This window comes from Dromiciops gliroides, chromosome 3, assembly GCF_019393635.1.
Source record: "Dromiciops gliroides isolate mDroGli1 chromosome 3, mDroGli1.pri, whole genome shotgun sequence".
In the NCBI taxonomy this organism is placed as follows: Eukaryota; Metazoa; Chordata; class Mammalia; order Microbiotheria; family Microbiotheriidae; genus Dromiciops; species Dromiciops gliroides.
Window position 1 is genome coordinate 454,559,481 of NC_057863.1, and position 17,382 is coordinate 454,576,862.

The 17,382-nt window shown below is 35.4% G+C and overlaps 1 protein-coding gene across 1 annotated transcript in view; it reads left to right on the forward strand.

The window, feature by feature from the left end:
- LOC122747778 (fibroblast activation protein alpha) overlaps window positions 1–17,382 on the forward strand; it is an 81,071-nt gene that overhangs the window by 16,994 nt on the left and 46,695 nt on the right. The window contains exons 9-11 of the mRNA XM_043993619.1: window positions 2,092–2,195; window positions 5,589–5,724; window positions 8,817–8,861. Coding sequence (XP_043849554.1) covers window positions 2,092–2,195; window positions 5,589–5,724; window positions 8,817–8,861 — 285 coding nt within the window. The remainder of the gene's footprint in view (window positions 1–2,091; window positions 2,196–5,588; window positions 5,725–8,816; window positions 8,862–17,382) is intronic.

A 17,382-nucleotide genomic window follows, 5' to 3' on the forward strand; every position in this document is an offset into this window, starting at 1 on the left:
GTTAGGTGAGTTGCCCAAGATGGCAGAGGTGGTAAGTGAAAGGGCTTTAATATGAACCCAAGTCCAGACGCTGCACCTTCAGCTTCCATGTGTAGTGTTTCTATACTTAAGTACTACGAATGCTGGCAATGCCCTTTAAATCTGTGGCCTGGGCAAAGCCCTAGTGACACTACCTTCGTTATAATTCTGAGCTTCCTAGAAATCAAAATAGGAGAAGAACTGAGCTCCTCATAGACTTCACATTTAACTATTATAAGGGAACTAAAAAAATTAAATTTCCTGTTAGATATGGAGACTGAAATGTATTTGGAAGAGCTGTTCTTAGTAGTTTTCAAAGACTAAGCATTCAAAGTACACTGTCATGGGGTCAATAAACTACTCTGGGCTCTCAAGATTAACATTTTTTTTAGGCTACACTGTCCCCGAGTACCTGTAGTAACAAAAATAATTTTTTTTAAATCTCCCCTTTTCCCCTGAATCTTATGTGGATTTAAGAATAAACCCACTCTGTCCTGAGACAAAGTACTTGAAATGTAAGGAAGTTGAAGAGGTACTAAGAGTTTTGTGAAATGATGTCAGCCAGGAACTGTGTGCCTAGATTGGGGAGTCTCTGAGAGTAGGCGTAGAGATCCAGGATGAGAGGCTGGAAACTAATGGTGCCTTCAGGGGATTGAATATGGAAGCACATGTGGCTTCGGTGACATCAGGAAGGGTTGAAAAAGCTGAGACAGCAGGAGCAGATCAGGGAAGCTGAGCTTTGCCAAGAAGAGAAAAGGGATTGAAATCGAAGAAGAAATTGGGGCTCAAATAAGGACCTTGTTTCCTTGCCGGTGAAGAGCTTTGAGAAAAGTTCAAGTACCAGAAGTGGGGGTGGGGAGTGAAAAGGGTGGACTTGCAAGGAAGGGCAAATTGATCCAAAGGATTCAGGGGTGGGAAGATTTAGCCGACCTGGTCCTGAATCCTAAATCCTGAAACAGGCTGAGCAATGTTTGAATCTGATTCAAGCCAAATTGTATAATGTGAGACTTTATATTTGAAGTTTATTGGATTCAAATATGGTTTTTTCCTCCAAGATTCCCTCTAACTAAAGTAAAATAATTTGAGGACTTGAAAAAATGTCTGTGTATGAAGAATAGTGGGCACTGTGAGGGAAGGACACAACAGGAGGGGTAAAAGGAAAAATTTGTGTATCCTGGGGCTATCCCATTTTCTTTTACTGAAATTATTATACTTTGAATTTTATTTAGGAGGAGTTCACACTTCTTTTTTGGGAAGTTGCCGCCTAGGCTCTGTAAGCCTGTGCTAACATCTTAAGAGTAGAAGACAATCAAATGACTGTTACCACAATTTTCTTTTTAATCAATCAACAAGCATGTATTAAGCAACTCTATGTGCCAGACATGGTACTAAACACAAAGGAGACCAAGATAAAATTGTTCCCATCCTCAATGAATTTACCTTCTCTCAAAAGACAGCATGTATATGTAAGCATATGCCTTCCAAAAAAGTATATGTGAAATAAATTCTTCCTGAATATTTTGTTTGGAGGCAAATCTCCCCTACTCCTAAGGGTGGTAGGTAGCAACAGCGGGACCAGCCAGGTATCCTTCTGTCTGAGAGCTGTCCTGGGGTGAATTTCATCACACAAACACAAAGCATCCTTATTTTAGTCTCCCCCAGTCACTGAGGAGAAATGTTTTCTTTTTGCAGGTAGGGAAAGAATAACAGTCAGTGTGAAAGAGTCCACTGGGAGGAAGAGATTGGCTATGGTGATACATAAAGAGAATCTTCCTTCCTCATTTTCCCCCCAAAATGAGGCTTTCCTACCTTAAGTATGAAAATATAAAAAAAAACTCACTCAAAGTTGTCACCCCAAGTGACATCTACATATACACTTTTTGATACAGTCTTCCTCATTGTCCTATAAATAAATGTAAATGAACCGTGTTGGGGGAGGGAGGTGATAAGAAGGTGGTGTTATAATGATGATATTATATGCTTCACTTTGGCTATCATATTGAAACATTCTTAGTATCCTTAAGCACTTGTGAGAAATAGAATTTTATCATCTGTAATTCATTGTTTTGACAGGCTGGGGCTAAAAATCCTATTGTTAGGGTATTTATTATTGATACCACTTACCCTGGATATGTAGGTCCCAGAGAAGTGCCAGTTCCAGCAATGATTTCATCAAGGTACTGTATTCTCTGATTCTTCTTACTTTTATTGAAGTTATTATGCTTTGAATTTTGTTGAGGAGTTCATACCTCACTTTTGAAGGTTGTAATCTAGGGTTTGTCAGTCTGTGTTTACTGCATAAAGAAGAAAACCAAATAAATCCCTGTAACCACTAAACTTCTTTTCAAATAATCAATCAATCAATCAGAAAGAATTTATTAAACTCATGATATTCTAGGTACTGTACTAAGCAATGAGGATACCAAGTCAAAACTGAAAATATTCATGGTGTAAGAGTTTAAATTCTACAAATAGAGGCTACAACATATGCATATATAAAGTATATTTTTAATTATACAAGATATATACCAAATAAATTTTCCCTAAGCATAGCACAACTCTGAGTTAACCCTCTTCCCCCTAACTTATGCTTGTTGGTTGGGTTGGGGTGAGGGACTATCCCAAGTTCAAGGTACTCTGTGAGTTGCCCTTTGAAAATTATAGTTCATGAGCCCCTATCAGTATGTTTGTCATTAGTAGTCAGTGATAAGACAGAATTAGCTCAAATTAAAACATTTGCTTATTGACATTGCAATAGCAGTAGTAACAAAACATTTTCTCCAAAATCTTGAGGTTCACTCTTTCACACCTACACAAAACATCAGTGGGAAGACTAGATACCTACATAGATTACACTAGTATGGAGGCATAGACATAGGGTTGTATTCATGTAACTTAGGTAATTCACACCTTTGATACTGCAAGAACCCTATATCCTTTATTTTCTTGTAGTTATCTTCATTCTATTCCAATTTGAGTAAAAGATTTCTGATGTATGGGATACTCATCTAAGCTCATTGGGTCAGCTCCTTAGTAGGCACAGGGAATCCATAGCTAATGAGGGAAGGAGGAGAGAGAAATGTACTCCCTCCCACCAAGAGCTGAATTCTTCTTTCAAAGCTGGTTCTCTTCTTGAAGACCAGAACTCACAGTCCTCACATATGTCTTCTGTTTCAACTGAACCTGCTGGACTTCCTGGAGAGTGCTTTTTGCTTTTTAAAGGGTTGCCAGGAGTGGGGTTAAATCTTTAGCTGTGTTCTTATTCCATCATTTGAAGAGATAACACTTTTAGGACCTTAATACCTTGTTGTCTCTGTTTTGTGCTCCTTAAATTATGCAATTTTATCACTTGGGCTTAAGGGAAATCAAAATAATGAGGGGTTATCAGATTCCCTTACTCCCCCCCTCCCCTGCTTCCACCGCCATCCCTTGGCCATCCCATGCTATGTAAGTATTTTGTGAGACAGAATAAGATAGTGGCTAAAAGGCTGGTCTTAGAATCAGGAAATCTTATGTTCCTCCTACAGATACTAATTGTGGTTCAATAAATAGAGTGCTGGACCTAGAATCAGGAAGACCTAAGTTTAAATCTTACAAGATACTTACTGGATAAAATGAGATAGTATTTGTAAATTGCTTCAGAAACCTAAAAGTGTTATATAAATATAAGCTTTTTATTATTTATTATTTGATGATGGACAGATCACTTTGCTCCTAACTGCCATAAGCAACTATCCAAAAATATAACTTTCAGAAAAGTTGGTAATCTAGATCAGTGGGCATAATTTTCATACCAGGAATTTTCCACAGGTATTAGATAACAGATTTAGATTTTTTAAAATTAAGACTATGCATTTTGATGGTAATTTTTCATAAAACAATAATTAATTGCTAATTAATGATTAACTACTAATCATTAAATATCAACCATCCTATAAAACAAGTAAAAAGATCATTGAACTAAGAGACAAGATACCAGGTTTCTAGGCCTGATTTTGCCACAAACTAGCTATATGATCTTAGGCAAGTCACAAATTCTGTAGGCCTCAGTTTCCTCAACTATAAAATGAGAGTTATACTAGATGATGCCTTATGATTCTAAAATTCTGTGATTTTCCACATCTGTATTCTCTACTGTTCTAGCTACATACAAAACAATTGCAGTGCTCTTCTTCAATTCAAAACATTTGAAATGTAGAATTTGAGAATTTCACATTGAAAAATTTGAAAACAAAACTGGAAAGCAAAACATTCAGTACCCCAACTATTACACCAAAATAACTAATTTCTTTGATTTCTTTTTATCTGCTGAATAAATCTGCAGTTTTGACATTATTTATTAAATTCTTTCCCCCCAAAAAACAACTCCTTGAAGGCAAATCGTTGGTGTAATATAGTGGTGTCAATTTCCAATAGAAAGGGATCCTGATCCCTGTGGCAGAATATTGACCTAAAAACCACAAATTAATATTATCTATGTTGTAGTATGTTTTTATTTAGTTAGTAAAACATTTCTCAATTACATTTTAATCTGGTTAAGCCTCACTGAGGAGTTTTGTTGGCCTAGTTTGACATCTCTGGTATAATAGATATAGCATTGGACTGAGACTTAGGAAAACCTGAGTCTGAAATTTCCTCTCAGATATTTACTAGCTATGTGGCCCTAAGTCATTTAACCACTCTTAGCCTCACTTTCTTCATCTGTAAAATGAGGATAATAAAAATACCTGCCCCATGGGATTGATGTAAAAATCAAATAAGACAACATATGTGACACACGTTGCAAACCTTAAAGTTCAATATGCATGCTAGCTGCTATTATTGTTGTTGCTGTTGTTATCATCATCATCGTTATGTTCTTCATTGGGCAGTTTATCAAAGAGCACAGTGCATGGCAAAAGTTTCCTATGGACATCAATTTTTCTGGCTATGCCACTTAGTCACTGTGTGACTTTGGACAAATCATTTAACTGTCTTTGGACCTTCTTTTACTCATATGCAAAAATGAGGAGGTTGAATTATAACACAGTTTTAAAACTGAAAGGGAGGGGCAGCTAGATGGCACAGTGGATAGAGCACTGGCCCTGGAGTCAGGAGTACCTGAGTTCAAATCCAGCCTCAGACACTTAACACTTACTAGCTGTGTGACCCTGGGCAAGTCACTTAACCCCAATTGCCTCACTTAAAAAGAAAAACAACTGAAAGGGAAGTTAGAGGTCATGTGTTCTGATCCTCTCCCTTTCTAGGTGAGTTGAAAGAAAAAACTTTAAAGAATAGCTGACCTTTTCAAACTCACATAGGTAATTAGTTGCCAATTAAGAATTTCAACCCAAGTCCTGTGACTTAAGAGCCATCTTGCTTTCCACTTTCCCACACTACCTCTAAGATTCGTTTCACCTTTAAGTTCATGATCCTTTGATCTTGTCATATTTAATACATATCCCATAACACCATCTTTTCAAAATGGCTATGCCAACAATAGTTAGATCATTATGTTCTCCTATGCTTATAAATATGATCTCACAATCTGGACCAAATGATGATAACTGTCCATTTTGTTTTATTTACAGTGACTATTATTTTAGTTGGATCACATGGGTAACAGATGAACGAGTATGTTTGCAATGGATAAAACGAGTCCAGAATGTTACAGTGCTGTCTATATGTGACTTCAGAGAAAACATGCAAAACTGGGAGTGTCCAAAGGTATAGTATATCAAAACCATTGCTGTATTTTCTTAAAATGAATATGCAAAACCGGAGATTTCTATAGCTAATGTTTATTATGCGGTTAATTTTAATGCTATGATTACTTGGCACGCTGCAAAAAAAAAAAAAAAAAAAGAAGGTTCAGGCTACAAATTCACTGTTATTCCAAAATAATATATAACACAAGTCCATAGCTATACTTACTCTAGCTGCTATATATTAAGCTAAAAATAGAATATATATTAAAATGGAATTTAGAAAGGTAATGAATGAAGAGATAAAATGTACTTGGACGGTTAGGACTGAAACTAGAGTCAGAAATGAAATCTTATAGAATAAGAGTAGAAAATAAAAGACAAGAAAAAGAAATTAGGGTGAGGTAGGAAAGAATAATGACAAATACATGATAATGATAAAGAGGATTGGGGAGGAGATGACATGAAGTCTCATATAAGTTTATAAGTTTGATTCAAGAGAGAAGAAGAAGAAGAAAAGGGAAAGACAGGGATATAGGAAAACCTGGAAGCAGAACGCTGTTGATAGTTCATGGAATCTTTAATTAGAAAGAAATGTTTCATTAGGCTAAATGGAATAAACCTTTTTGAAGTAAGAAAATAAAACCACTTTGAATCAAAATAAATCATTTAATTCCATCTAGAAAACAGGATGTGTTTTACAAGGGAAAAGTTATCAGAATACTATATAAAAAATTTCAGGTTCTCTAAAAGTCAAAGTGACTCAAGCTAATATATATATATATATATACATATATATACACACACACACACACATATATATATATAATCATTACTTTGCAAGATACCTGAATAAATTTTTTTTCTTAAATTTTCTATAAGTGTTTTTTAGCTCAACATTAAGTGAGATAAACATATTTCTTACACATGAGCCTCACTACTATTATGGTCTAAGTTTAAGCTTACTCCTCCCATGGATGCTGTGTGTGTGTATTTGTGGGATGGAGTGAATCAAGTTCTTAGGAGAACATTTTGTATTAACTGTCTCTACTATGTTATCTGAGAGTGGTAGTAGCTGCCCTGTGGGGATGCAACCTGCCAATTTGAGCAGAAGTTGGGGAATGCAGCTATTTCTTCTTTTCCTTCTCCTTCTATTTTTTTCCCTAAAAAGCAGGGACAATTAACTTTTTGTCCCATGTAGTTTTTATTTTAAATTTCTTGAAATATAGCTCTGAAAAGACACACTTTTTAAAAGCCCATTATATTTTAGATGGAGCTACAGGACTATATCTTTAAACCCAAATCACTCTGGCTTTCATCAAGTGGCCAATAATAGCCCCAACCCACACCTCTGTGGCTCATTGTTTAGGTTTTGGTGGCTTCCAATGAGTGTAAATAGCAATTGTTTTCTTTTCTGGTCTCACTCTCCATCCATGTCACTGATCTTCAAGAATGAAGGATAAACAACAACAAAATTGAAAGATCTTTGTTTCAACAAAAATTTCTTGACAAGGAAAGGGTATAATTGCTTGTTAGTCCGAGGTATTTTGAAAACACGCATTTCTCCTATTATGTGTTAGCAGAAATATTTATGATTTTCCTTATGGAGCTTATAGTGTGTTAAACATAAAGACATTTGGAAATATTGATGGTATTTTGGAGTTTGCATATAGATGTGTGTGGTCATTTAGTATTACATTTATTTAAAGCCTTCAGGTATGCAATAAAGACCAAAGTTTCTCAGAAAAACATTTTAAATTATAAAAATGTGTAGCACCTTTAAAAAATATTTTTCAAAGACATTTAAAACTTTTATTTAATAAGTAATAAACATTTTGAAAGGTTCATTTTAATTTTATGTCCATAAAATAGACACTAGAATTCACTAAAGGTCCCATGTTTAAGTAATGTCTATTAATGTTCAATTCATTAAATAATTCATCTTCAAAATGTAAATTTTCTGTGATCAAATCTTTGGACAGATCTGAGACAAGGGTCTTCAGGGACCCAACAAACGTTTAATTGAGTAATAAGGATATTAAGCCAATAAAGGAATTTAAGGGTTAAATGACCAATAACAATAAAATTCCATGGTTATATCTGAAGCAAAACAGAAAAGAAAGATACCAAGATAAATCATATCACAAAGTTTGCAAAATTGGCTCTTTTTCTGGGTAATTTAATCATTTTATTAATAAGACCAGCAGGTTATTAATAAAAAGATGATCATTTGGCTGTCTCAGACCAAAGGCCACAACAGTGGTTCTTTATTTTTATTTTTTTTTCTTTTTTTAGTGAGGCAATTGGGCTTAAGTGACTTGCTCAGGGTCACACAGCTAGTAAGTGTTAAGTGTCTGAGGCCAGATTTGAACTCAGGTACTCCTGACTCCAGGGCCAGTGCTGTATCCACTGTGCCACCTAGCTGCCCCACACAACATTGGTTCTTAATAAAAGTTCTAGTTGCTCTTCATCCTGGAAGTCAGACTGAGATCACACTCATAGGGCAAAAAATGTCAAAGTGATCAATTTGATGTTACTAATCTCACTGAAATGTCTTACTGTGTATAAATATGCTTTATAGATGACCTCATATATGACACTGATATATTAAAAAAAATTTTACTGGAACATTTTCCATTTTATGGTTATGTATAAAAATAAGATGACTTGTAAACCGTCAGCTATTTCCTTCTTCATAGTTCAGAGACTGAGGAAGGAAACAATCTAGCATGGTTCCCACTGTGAGACATGGCTATTCTCTAACTATTATTTAACTACTTCTCTAAACACTTACATTGTATTGGATCTCCACAGGACGTTGAAATGGACATGAGTCCTTGCCCTTTAGGAGAAAAGACGTCAAAACATTGCAGCTACAGAGAAAAAAGTAATGAAATATCTATAGTAAGAGTCAACATTTCAAATAGAATTATACTTCAAATGACTTTTTTTAATGCTCATTTAGATCATCCTCAAATTCTTATCAGAAGTTAGTCACCTAGTAAAGTGCCTTGCACACAGTCAATGAAATTGATTTAATTTCCATTTTTAAGAATGTTAAATCAAGTGATCATCCTTGTAATGAAATCCTTAATGTCTTATTTTGTTATTCAGAGCCGGCAGCACATAGAAGAAAGCAGAACTGGATGGGCTGGTGGAGTATGATTTTGCTCTTTACCTTAATATTTTCATGAAATTTGACAGATACTCAGCTATCAAAGGAATTTTTGAAATGTATCCAAACTGGCACTACTTGTTTTCATAGACACATTTAAAGGTAAAAAGCACAAAGGAAGTAATTCCTTAAGTAATTTTGTGCCAGAAAATTTCAAAATTTGAAAAGTACATTTTCAGAATGAGATCTCAGGGTCTATATTTTAAGTGCTATATTGGAAGTAAGAAAGATCTTTCATGCCCTAAAACTAATTCCTTCACCTAGACATGCATTTCTAAATTCTTCTTCCTGAACCCACCCAAAAATATTTTTAAAAGACAGAAAAATTAACAGAATTAAAATATATGAGATCCTTGGCATTCATCAGATATCTGAGATTTTTTTAATGGTTTTGATTGATAATAAGGTATAAAAAAGCAAATGGGATTTTTATAGCAATGTGATTAGACAAGTAATTTATAGAAAATAATTTTTCTTAAGAAAGCTCTTTCTGTATTAAATTCCATGCAACCTGGACTGAAAAAAATTTTTAATGAAGCCCAGAAGGAAGGTAGGCACTCTAATACTCATTACTGCTCAAAAGTAGCTTTTGTGTTTATTGTGATCTTTTTTGTCTAGCTTCTTTTTATAGTTTTTATCCCTGGATCTAAATAGATGGGGAGGGGGGAAGGGGAAATTGTGTTATAACTATCTCCATTGTATCCCATTGGAACTCACCAATCCCTGAAAAGCAGTAAAAGATAGGTTTGAACTCACCTAAAAAAAAGTATAAAGATGCTACCCACTCCCACAGAAGTGGGATTATAGTCAAATAATAGCTGGATAGGAAGGCTGCTTATCTACCACATGGACACATTAGGTTTCATAAAGGAAACTCTCAGTACCCTTAACACATTAACTCAGGCTACATAGATAATAAAGAATTATAAAAATCATTCATAGGGTGAAATGCTTTGTACAAATGGAAATATAACAGTTAAGGTGGCAATTAAATTATAAATGAATCTCTGCCAAAGTTCATTCATGTCATTTACTTATACCTTCAGATTTAATTTTTCCCATTATTTTCCTATTAAAAAGGGCACTTTCACAAAAAATTTTTTCAATTCATCTAGAGGTAGATATTTGTATATATAATAAATTCTATTTAATATATTTACAATATATCCCAAATGAACCTATGGGAAAATTATTCAGAAAAAAAAAAGAGCTACCTTATCTCAATTCATACCCTGAAACATTATGACAGAACTCCTGGCTTTTGTCAGAGTACCTGGGTTCAAATTCTGCCTCTGAAATTTACTACCTGTGTGAGTTCACACAAGTCATTTAACCTACCTGAACCTCAGTTTCCTCATCTATAAAATGGGACAAATGGACTTGCTGGACTTTGAGGTCCCTTCTAGTTCTATATCTATGTTTTTCTGATCTTAAAATGACTGTAGGGTGACTTTTGTCTTTGAATCCCCAGTGCCTAGCACAATGCTTTGCATACAGAAGACTCTTGTGCTTGGCACGTGGAATGAGAAGAACTAAGTGAAAGGATGGGTTTCTTTAAGAGGATTATATTCTTGGTCATTCTCAAATGGACTTCCTAGGTTTAGCAGACAGAGAACATATACATCCTAAGTAATCCTATCAGAAGCTCAGGATACAAGAGTATCACTTTATTAAAGACAATAGAATATAACTTCATCTTACACATTCCCATTTTTAGAACTTTGCCATATAAAGAATGGAAAGAGTTGTACTGATTGCTGGTTGACTATACACTTGAAAATTTCTTTTCATTTTATTTCTTCTATTATTAGAACATATGAATTGTGCACATGGAGTCAAATCATGAAGCATAGGAGTTAGGGTCGGAATGACCCTAAAAATTATGTAGTTCAGTCTCCTCATTCTATGGTTAACATGGCTGTTTTTAAAAAAAATTAGTCACACTCTTAGAATTTATATACACAAATGAATGCTTTGTCTTCCAAAGCTAGAGCCTACATACTCTTATTACAACTGTGTCTGTTGCTTAAAATATTTCAGAACCCCTTTTCTAGAATATATCCTGTGTGTATTTGTATCCAGACAATCACTCACATAGTGTTGTGCTTCCTTGGACATAGTAAACTTTGTTGAAAGAATGTTTGGGGGCAGCTAGGTGTCACAATGGATAGAGCACCGGCCCTGGATTCAGGAGGACCTGAGTTCAAATCTAGCCTCAGACCCTTGACACTTAATAGCTGTGTGACCCTGGGCAAATTACTTAACCCCAATTACCTCACACACAAAAAAAGAATGTTTGAAAGAATGATTTACCATCAGATTTCAGAGCACATTCTTTGAGAGGCAGTGGGATTAATGGGAAGAGGATTGGATTTGGAATTAAGAAAGACCTGAATTTAAGTTCCCCGCATAAACCACTTCATCTAAATCTCAGTCTCTTCTATGAAATGGAGATAGTCGTGCCTGTGGTGTGTACCACAAAAGGTTATTATAAAACTTTAATGAGATAGAGTATGTAAAGAGCTATAAGGGGGCAGCAGCTAGGTGGTGCAGTGGATAAAGCACTGGTCTTGGATTCAGGAAAACCTGAGTTCAAATCTGGCCTCACATATTTGACACTATCTGTTTGACCCTGGGCAAGTCACTTAACCCTCACTGTCCTGCAACAAAAACAAAAAACAAAAAAACAAAAAAACAAATAAAGAGCTGTGTATATGGCTATAGTTATTATTCTTTCCAATATCTTTAGGGATTACAAATTTCATTCTTTAACTGTAGATTTAATTCTTGGAAAAAGACAAAAGTCATTCTGAGTCCAATCTGGTGGACACAGTAGATGAGTAATAAAGCCAGGTAATCTGGCCATCCTGATGGCCTGATTTTTTTTAAAAAACCAGTTTGAGGGTGACCTATTGTTAAATCTACCTGACTGAGACATAGTAGCTCATGATTTCCAGGAGTGAAGGTCACTAGTGAATGTCTACATGTACCAGGTCCCATGTCTCATAAAAGCAAGTTCCTGGTGGTTCCCATGTGGGTGCCTCCATTTCAGGTGGTCTGGACATGTGCCAAATCCCTGTTACATCAAAAAATATCTTGAAGAATGGCAACATTCTTGGAATACGTGTATAGCTTCCCAAGAAGACCACTTTGAAAGAGAGATAACTTATTGCATGTACAAATCCTCCTATGTTTGTTTAAAAAGAAGTTGCATTTTTACATATATACTCCATATGTCATTATCTTGCATTTGACCCTGTTCACAGCCCAGAAGAATTTTTATTTTTATTTAAGCAAATTTGAAGTATCTTTTTAAATATTATATCAACATTTTGGGGGGAGGCAGGGCAGTGAGGGTTAAGTGACTTGCCTACGGTCACACAGCTAGTGTCAAGTGTCTGAGACTGAATTTGAACTCAGGTCCTCCTTAATCCAGGGTGAACTGCACCACCCAGCTGCCTTTAGATCAACAATTTTTAAACATTTTTATTTTGAGTTCAAATTTTCTCCCTCCCTCCATCTTTCCTCCAACCAGTAAGAGGGCAAGAAATATAACATCCACTATACATATGAAGTCATGCAATGACTTCTGCAATAGCAATGCAGTATTTCTGCAATAGTCACCTTCTGAGGGAAAAACAAGGAAAATAAAGAGGAAATATGCTTCAATATACAATCTGAAAGCATCAGTTCTCTATCTGGAGGTAGATGGTACTTTTCATCATGAGTCCTTCAGAGTTGCAGTGGATCATTGTATTGATCATAGTTACTAAGTCTTTCACAGCTGATTATCTTTATAATATTGCTATTGCTGTGTACATGTTCTTCTGGTTTTGCTCACTTCACTTAGTAGCAGTTCATATAAGTCTTCCCAGATTGTTAAATATTTTATTTTTCCCAATTGCATGTAAAAATAATTTTTAACATTAATTTTTTTAATTTTGAGTTTCAAATTCTCATCTCTCCCTCCCCTTGCCCCTCTCCAAGATAGTGAGCAATTTGATATAGTTCAACTTATGCAATCATGCAAAACATTTCTATATTAGTCATGTTGTAGAAGAAAACACAGATGCCTCTCCTACCCCAACCCCAAAAAACCATGAAAAAAATAAAGTGAAAGGTAGTATACTTCAATATTCATTAAGATTCCATCAGTTCTTTCTCTGGAAATGGATAGCATTTTCTTCTCATCATGAGTCCTTTGGAATTGTCTTGGATCATTATATTACTGAGAATAGCTAAGTCATTCACAGCTGGTCATTGTAAAACATTGCTGTTCCTGCATAGTGTTCTCCTGGTTCTGCTCACTTCACTCTGCATCAGTTCACGTAAGTTTTTTTTGTTTTATCTGTTTTTGTTTTTTGTGGGACAATGAGGGTTAAGTGACTTGCCCAAGGTCACACAGCTAGTAAGTGTCAAGTATCTGAGGGTAGATTTGAACTCAGGTCCTCCTGAATCCAGGTCTGGTGCTCTATCCACTGTGCCACCTAACTGCCCCCACATAAGTTTTTGCATGTTTTCTTTTTTCTGAAATCATCCTGGTCTTCATTCTTAAAGCACAATATTACTCCATTACAATTATATACCACAACTTGTTCAGCCATTCCCCAAAATGATGGGCATCCCCTCTGTTTCCAATTCTTTGCCACCACAAAGAGTTTCTATAAATATTTTTGTACAAAAAGGTCCTTTTCCCTTTTAAAAAATCTCTTTGGGATACTGACCTAGCAGTGTTATCACTGGCTCAAATGGTATGCACAGTTTTATAGCCCTTTGGGTATAGTTCCAAATTATTCTCCAGAATGGTTGGATTAATTCAGAAATTGACCAATAGTGCATCAATGTCCCAATTTTCCCACCCCCTTCAATATTTGTCATTTTCCATTTCTGTCACATTAGCTAATCTGATAGGTGTGAGGTAGTACCTCAGAGTTGTTTTAAATTGCATTTACCTATAGGGATTTAGAGTATTTTTATATGACTACAGATGATGTTGCTTTCTTTTTCTGAAAACTGCCTACTCATATCCTTTGACCATTTATCAATTGGAGACAAGATTTTGGATTTCAGAAACTTTTTTTTTTTGCGGGGCAATGGGGGTTAAGTGACTTGCCCAGGGTCACACAGCTAGTAAGTGTCAAGTGTCTGAGGCCAGATTTGAACTCAGGAACTCCTGAATCCAGGGCCAGTGCTTTATCCACTGCGCCACCTAGCTGCCCCAGATTTCAGAAACTTTTACTTACATTTATTGTCTTAAGGAAACATGCAAAGGATCATAGATTTAGATGTAGGAATCCCTTATAAGTCAACAAGTCCTGCATTCTCATTTTACAAAAGAGAATAATGAATTTCAGAAAGGACTGGCTTAGAGACTCATAGGGAATCAGAACAAGGATTCCAACTGTAAACCCAGTACATGCTTCTCCTCCATCGTATTATGTGTGTATATTCACATATATGTACATGTGTGTATGTGTGTGTATATATGTACATATACATATACTATGTTTCATCAACATTCTATTTATTATCAAACATTTTTAAATTGTCTTCCTTGATATGTCTTTAGGATGAAGCATGAAATTTTGCAACTGGAATGGATCTTAGAGGTGATTGAATATAAAGCCCTCATTTTATGTTATATTACATTGGACAGATGAGAAAATAACTCAGAGACATTAAGTTACAGGTGTATGGTCAGACAGTCATATCATAGAGTCAAGACTTGAAATCAGGTATCTTGCTTGCTGGTTCAGGGCTCCTTCCACTAATGATAATGATGATGTTAGCTAGCATTTATATAGCTGTTTAAGGATTGCAAAGCACTTTTCAAATACTGTCTGATTTTATCTTCACAGCAACCCTGGAAAGGTAGGTACTATTCAATTTTACAGATGAGGAAACTGAGAGAAATAGAATTTAAGGGATATGTCCAGGTCACATAGCTATAATAAGTGTTTAAGACTAGATTTCAACTTAGGTCTTCCTGATTCTATTCTGTCATGGAGCTCTTTGTTATCCAAGATCCCAATTTGGGGTTAGCACAATAGCAAACAATTCAGAGCAAAACCAGCTACTTTCTTCATGTTGTACTGGTGGAAAAACAAACCACAAAAATCTAGGTTATTATTTTTTTTCCAACTTTTTAGTAGGTTATTTTATTATGTGGTAACAACATAAGAAGAGGGAGGAATTAATCATGTTATCTAGAATGCCATCCCTTGAATTTGGAGAGGAGGCAACTAGGTGGTACAATCATTAGAGCACTGGCCTAAAGTCAGAAAGATCTGAGTTCAAATCCAGCCTCAGACTTTTACTAGCTGTATTACCTTAGGCAAGTCACTTAACCCTCATTGCCTCAATTTATTCATCTGTAAAATGAGCTAGAGAAGGAAATGACAAACCATTCCAGTATCTTTGCCAAGAAATGGGGTCATGAATCATTGGACATGACTGAAATAACTGAACAATAACAACAAAAAAAGGACTTGAAACCTAATGTTTAGATCGATGAAATATTTTAGATAATTTAAGCAAAACACTACTTTTGGCCTATACGTTCAACAAAACCCTTGGGTTTAAGCAAAGTAGATATTTTTCTGGATGTTTCCAAGTCTCATTTTGATTGGATATAGATTGAGGTTAGCCATTAATTGGGCTGAAAGAACTAGGACTTTTACCTCTCTTGTTTCTTTCCTTCACTTATATCAACTACAATCTTGAGCCATACCATACGTAAGCACCCCTACTTAGCAAGCAAATAATAAATAAAGGCTCATAAACTTTTATATCCAGATGCACAAATTATCAAGAAATTTGACCATGATAAATGACTCCATTGGAGAGGCTGTGTCATGGTTTGTTTTGGGTAAGATCTTGATCTGGGTGCTTATCTAGGGCACAGGTGTGACTCACTGGATAGCCACCTTTAATGCCAAATCCATTATGGACTCCTGCTCTCCAAATGTGAACTCGGAAATATTTCACACTCTCTTTACTGCACCTGATTTACTTGCTTGGCTAACATATTGTTTACTTAGATGTGTGCATTGGAAAGAGTGAAGAAGATAACACAATGTTTGCTTAACATAAATGCTCTTCCTGTTTTTTTGATTCTTAATTCTTTGCACTAAGGTCTACACCATTTTTTATTTAACAGCATTATGAAGTTATAACTAATTTTTTCACCTGCTCAGAGAAATAACTCACTGAAGGGACTACAAAAAAACCTTTAGCTCATCTTTACTACCAAATGTCCAGAAATATTTTGAGACCATTTAATATTCGAGTCAATGCTTTTTTCTCTTTCTCTTTTTTTCCTTTTTATTCTTTTGTTTTGTTTTGTTTTGTTTTTTGTGGGGCAATGAGGGTTAAGTGACTTGCCCAGGGTCACACAGCTAGTTATGTGTCAAGTGTCTGAGGCCAGTGCTTTATCCACTGTGCCACCTAGCTGCCCCTCCTTTTTATTCTTATTATAAAGGATGGCTCTTTGGATGTGAGAGGCATTATATTTGGAAATGAGGGCAATGTAAAAACATAAGATAGGAACTTTTAAAATAATTTAATAGGGGGCAGCTCGATGGTGCAGTGGATAGAGCACCGGCCCTGGAGTCAGGAGTACCTGAGTTCAAATCCGGCCTCAGACACTTAACACTTACTAGCTGTGTGACCCTGGGCAAGTCACTTAACCCCAATTGCCTCACTAAAAATAATAATAATAATTTAATAGTAAAATGTTTTGCATGATTACACATATATAACCTATATCGAGTTGCTTACCTTCTCAAGGAAGGGGAAAAGGGAAGAAGGGAGAGAATCTGGAAATCAAAGTTTTAAAAATTGATGTTAAAATGTTTTTACATGCAATTGGGGAAAAATAAAATACTAAATAAAGAAAAGAAAGCGAATATTTTTAAAAGAATTTAATAGTAAACCATTAGTCTTGATTTTTATGATGGAGCCAGTTTTGAAAGAGCCTCTAATTCTTGAGATTGTAAAATCTCTTTTAATAGTTACTGATTATAATGAAGTCATAAATAAGTAATTTCCATGATTTGGCTCAGTGGGGATTGCATATTGCAAATGAAGACTGACCATACCAGATGACCTCAATCATGAATTGATAGCCACAAAACTGCAATAACAGACATTTCTTGGGTCAGTTAAAGGATCACATAATCTAGACATTATGGGAGCATCAAGTTATAGATGGAAAATACCTTAGAGTTCATCTAATCCAACTCCATTACTTTCTAGATGTAGACTTGAGATTCAGAAAGGTTAAGTAATTTTCCCAAGGCCAGAAAGGAAGGAAGGAAACAGGTTTTAATAATAACTGCCTACTATGTGTCAGGTACCATACTAAGGACTTTACAAACACTATCTCATTTGATCTTTGAAACAATTCTGAGAGGTAGGTGTTATTATTATCCCCATTTTATAGTTGAAGACACTGAGCTGACAGAGGTTCAGTGACTTGCTCGGGGTCACATAGCTAGTAAGTGT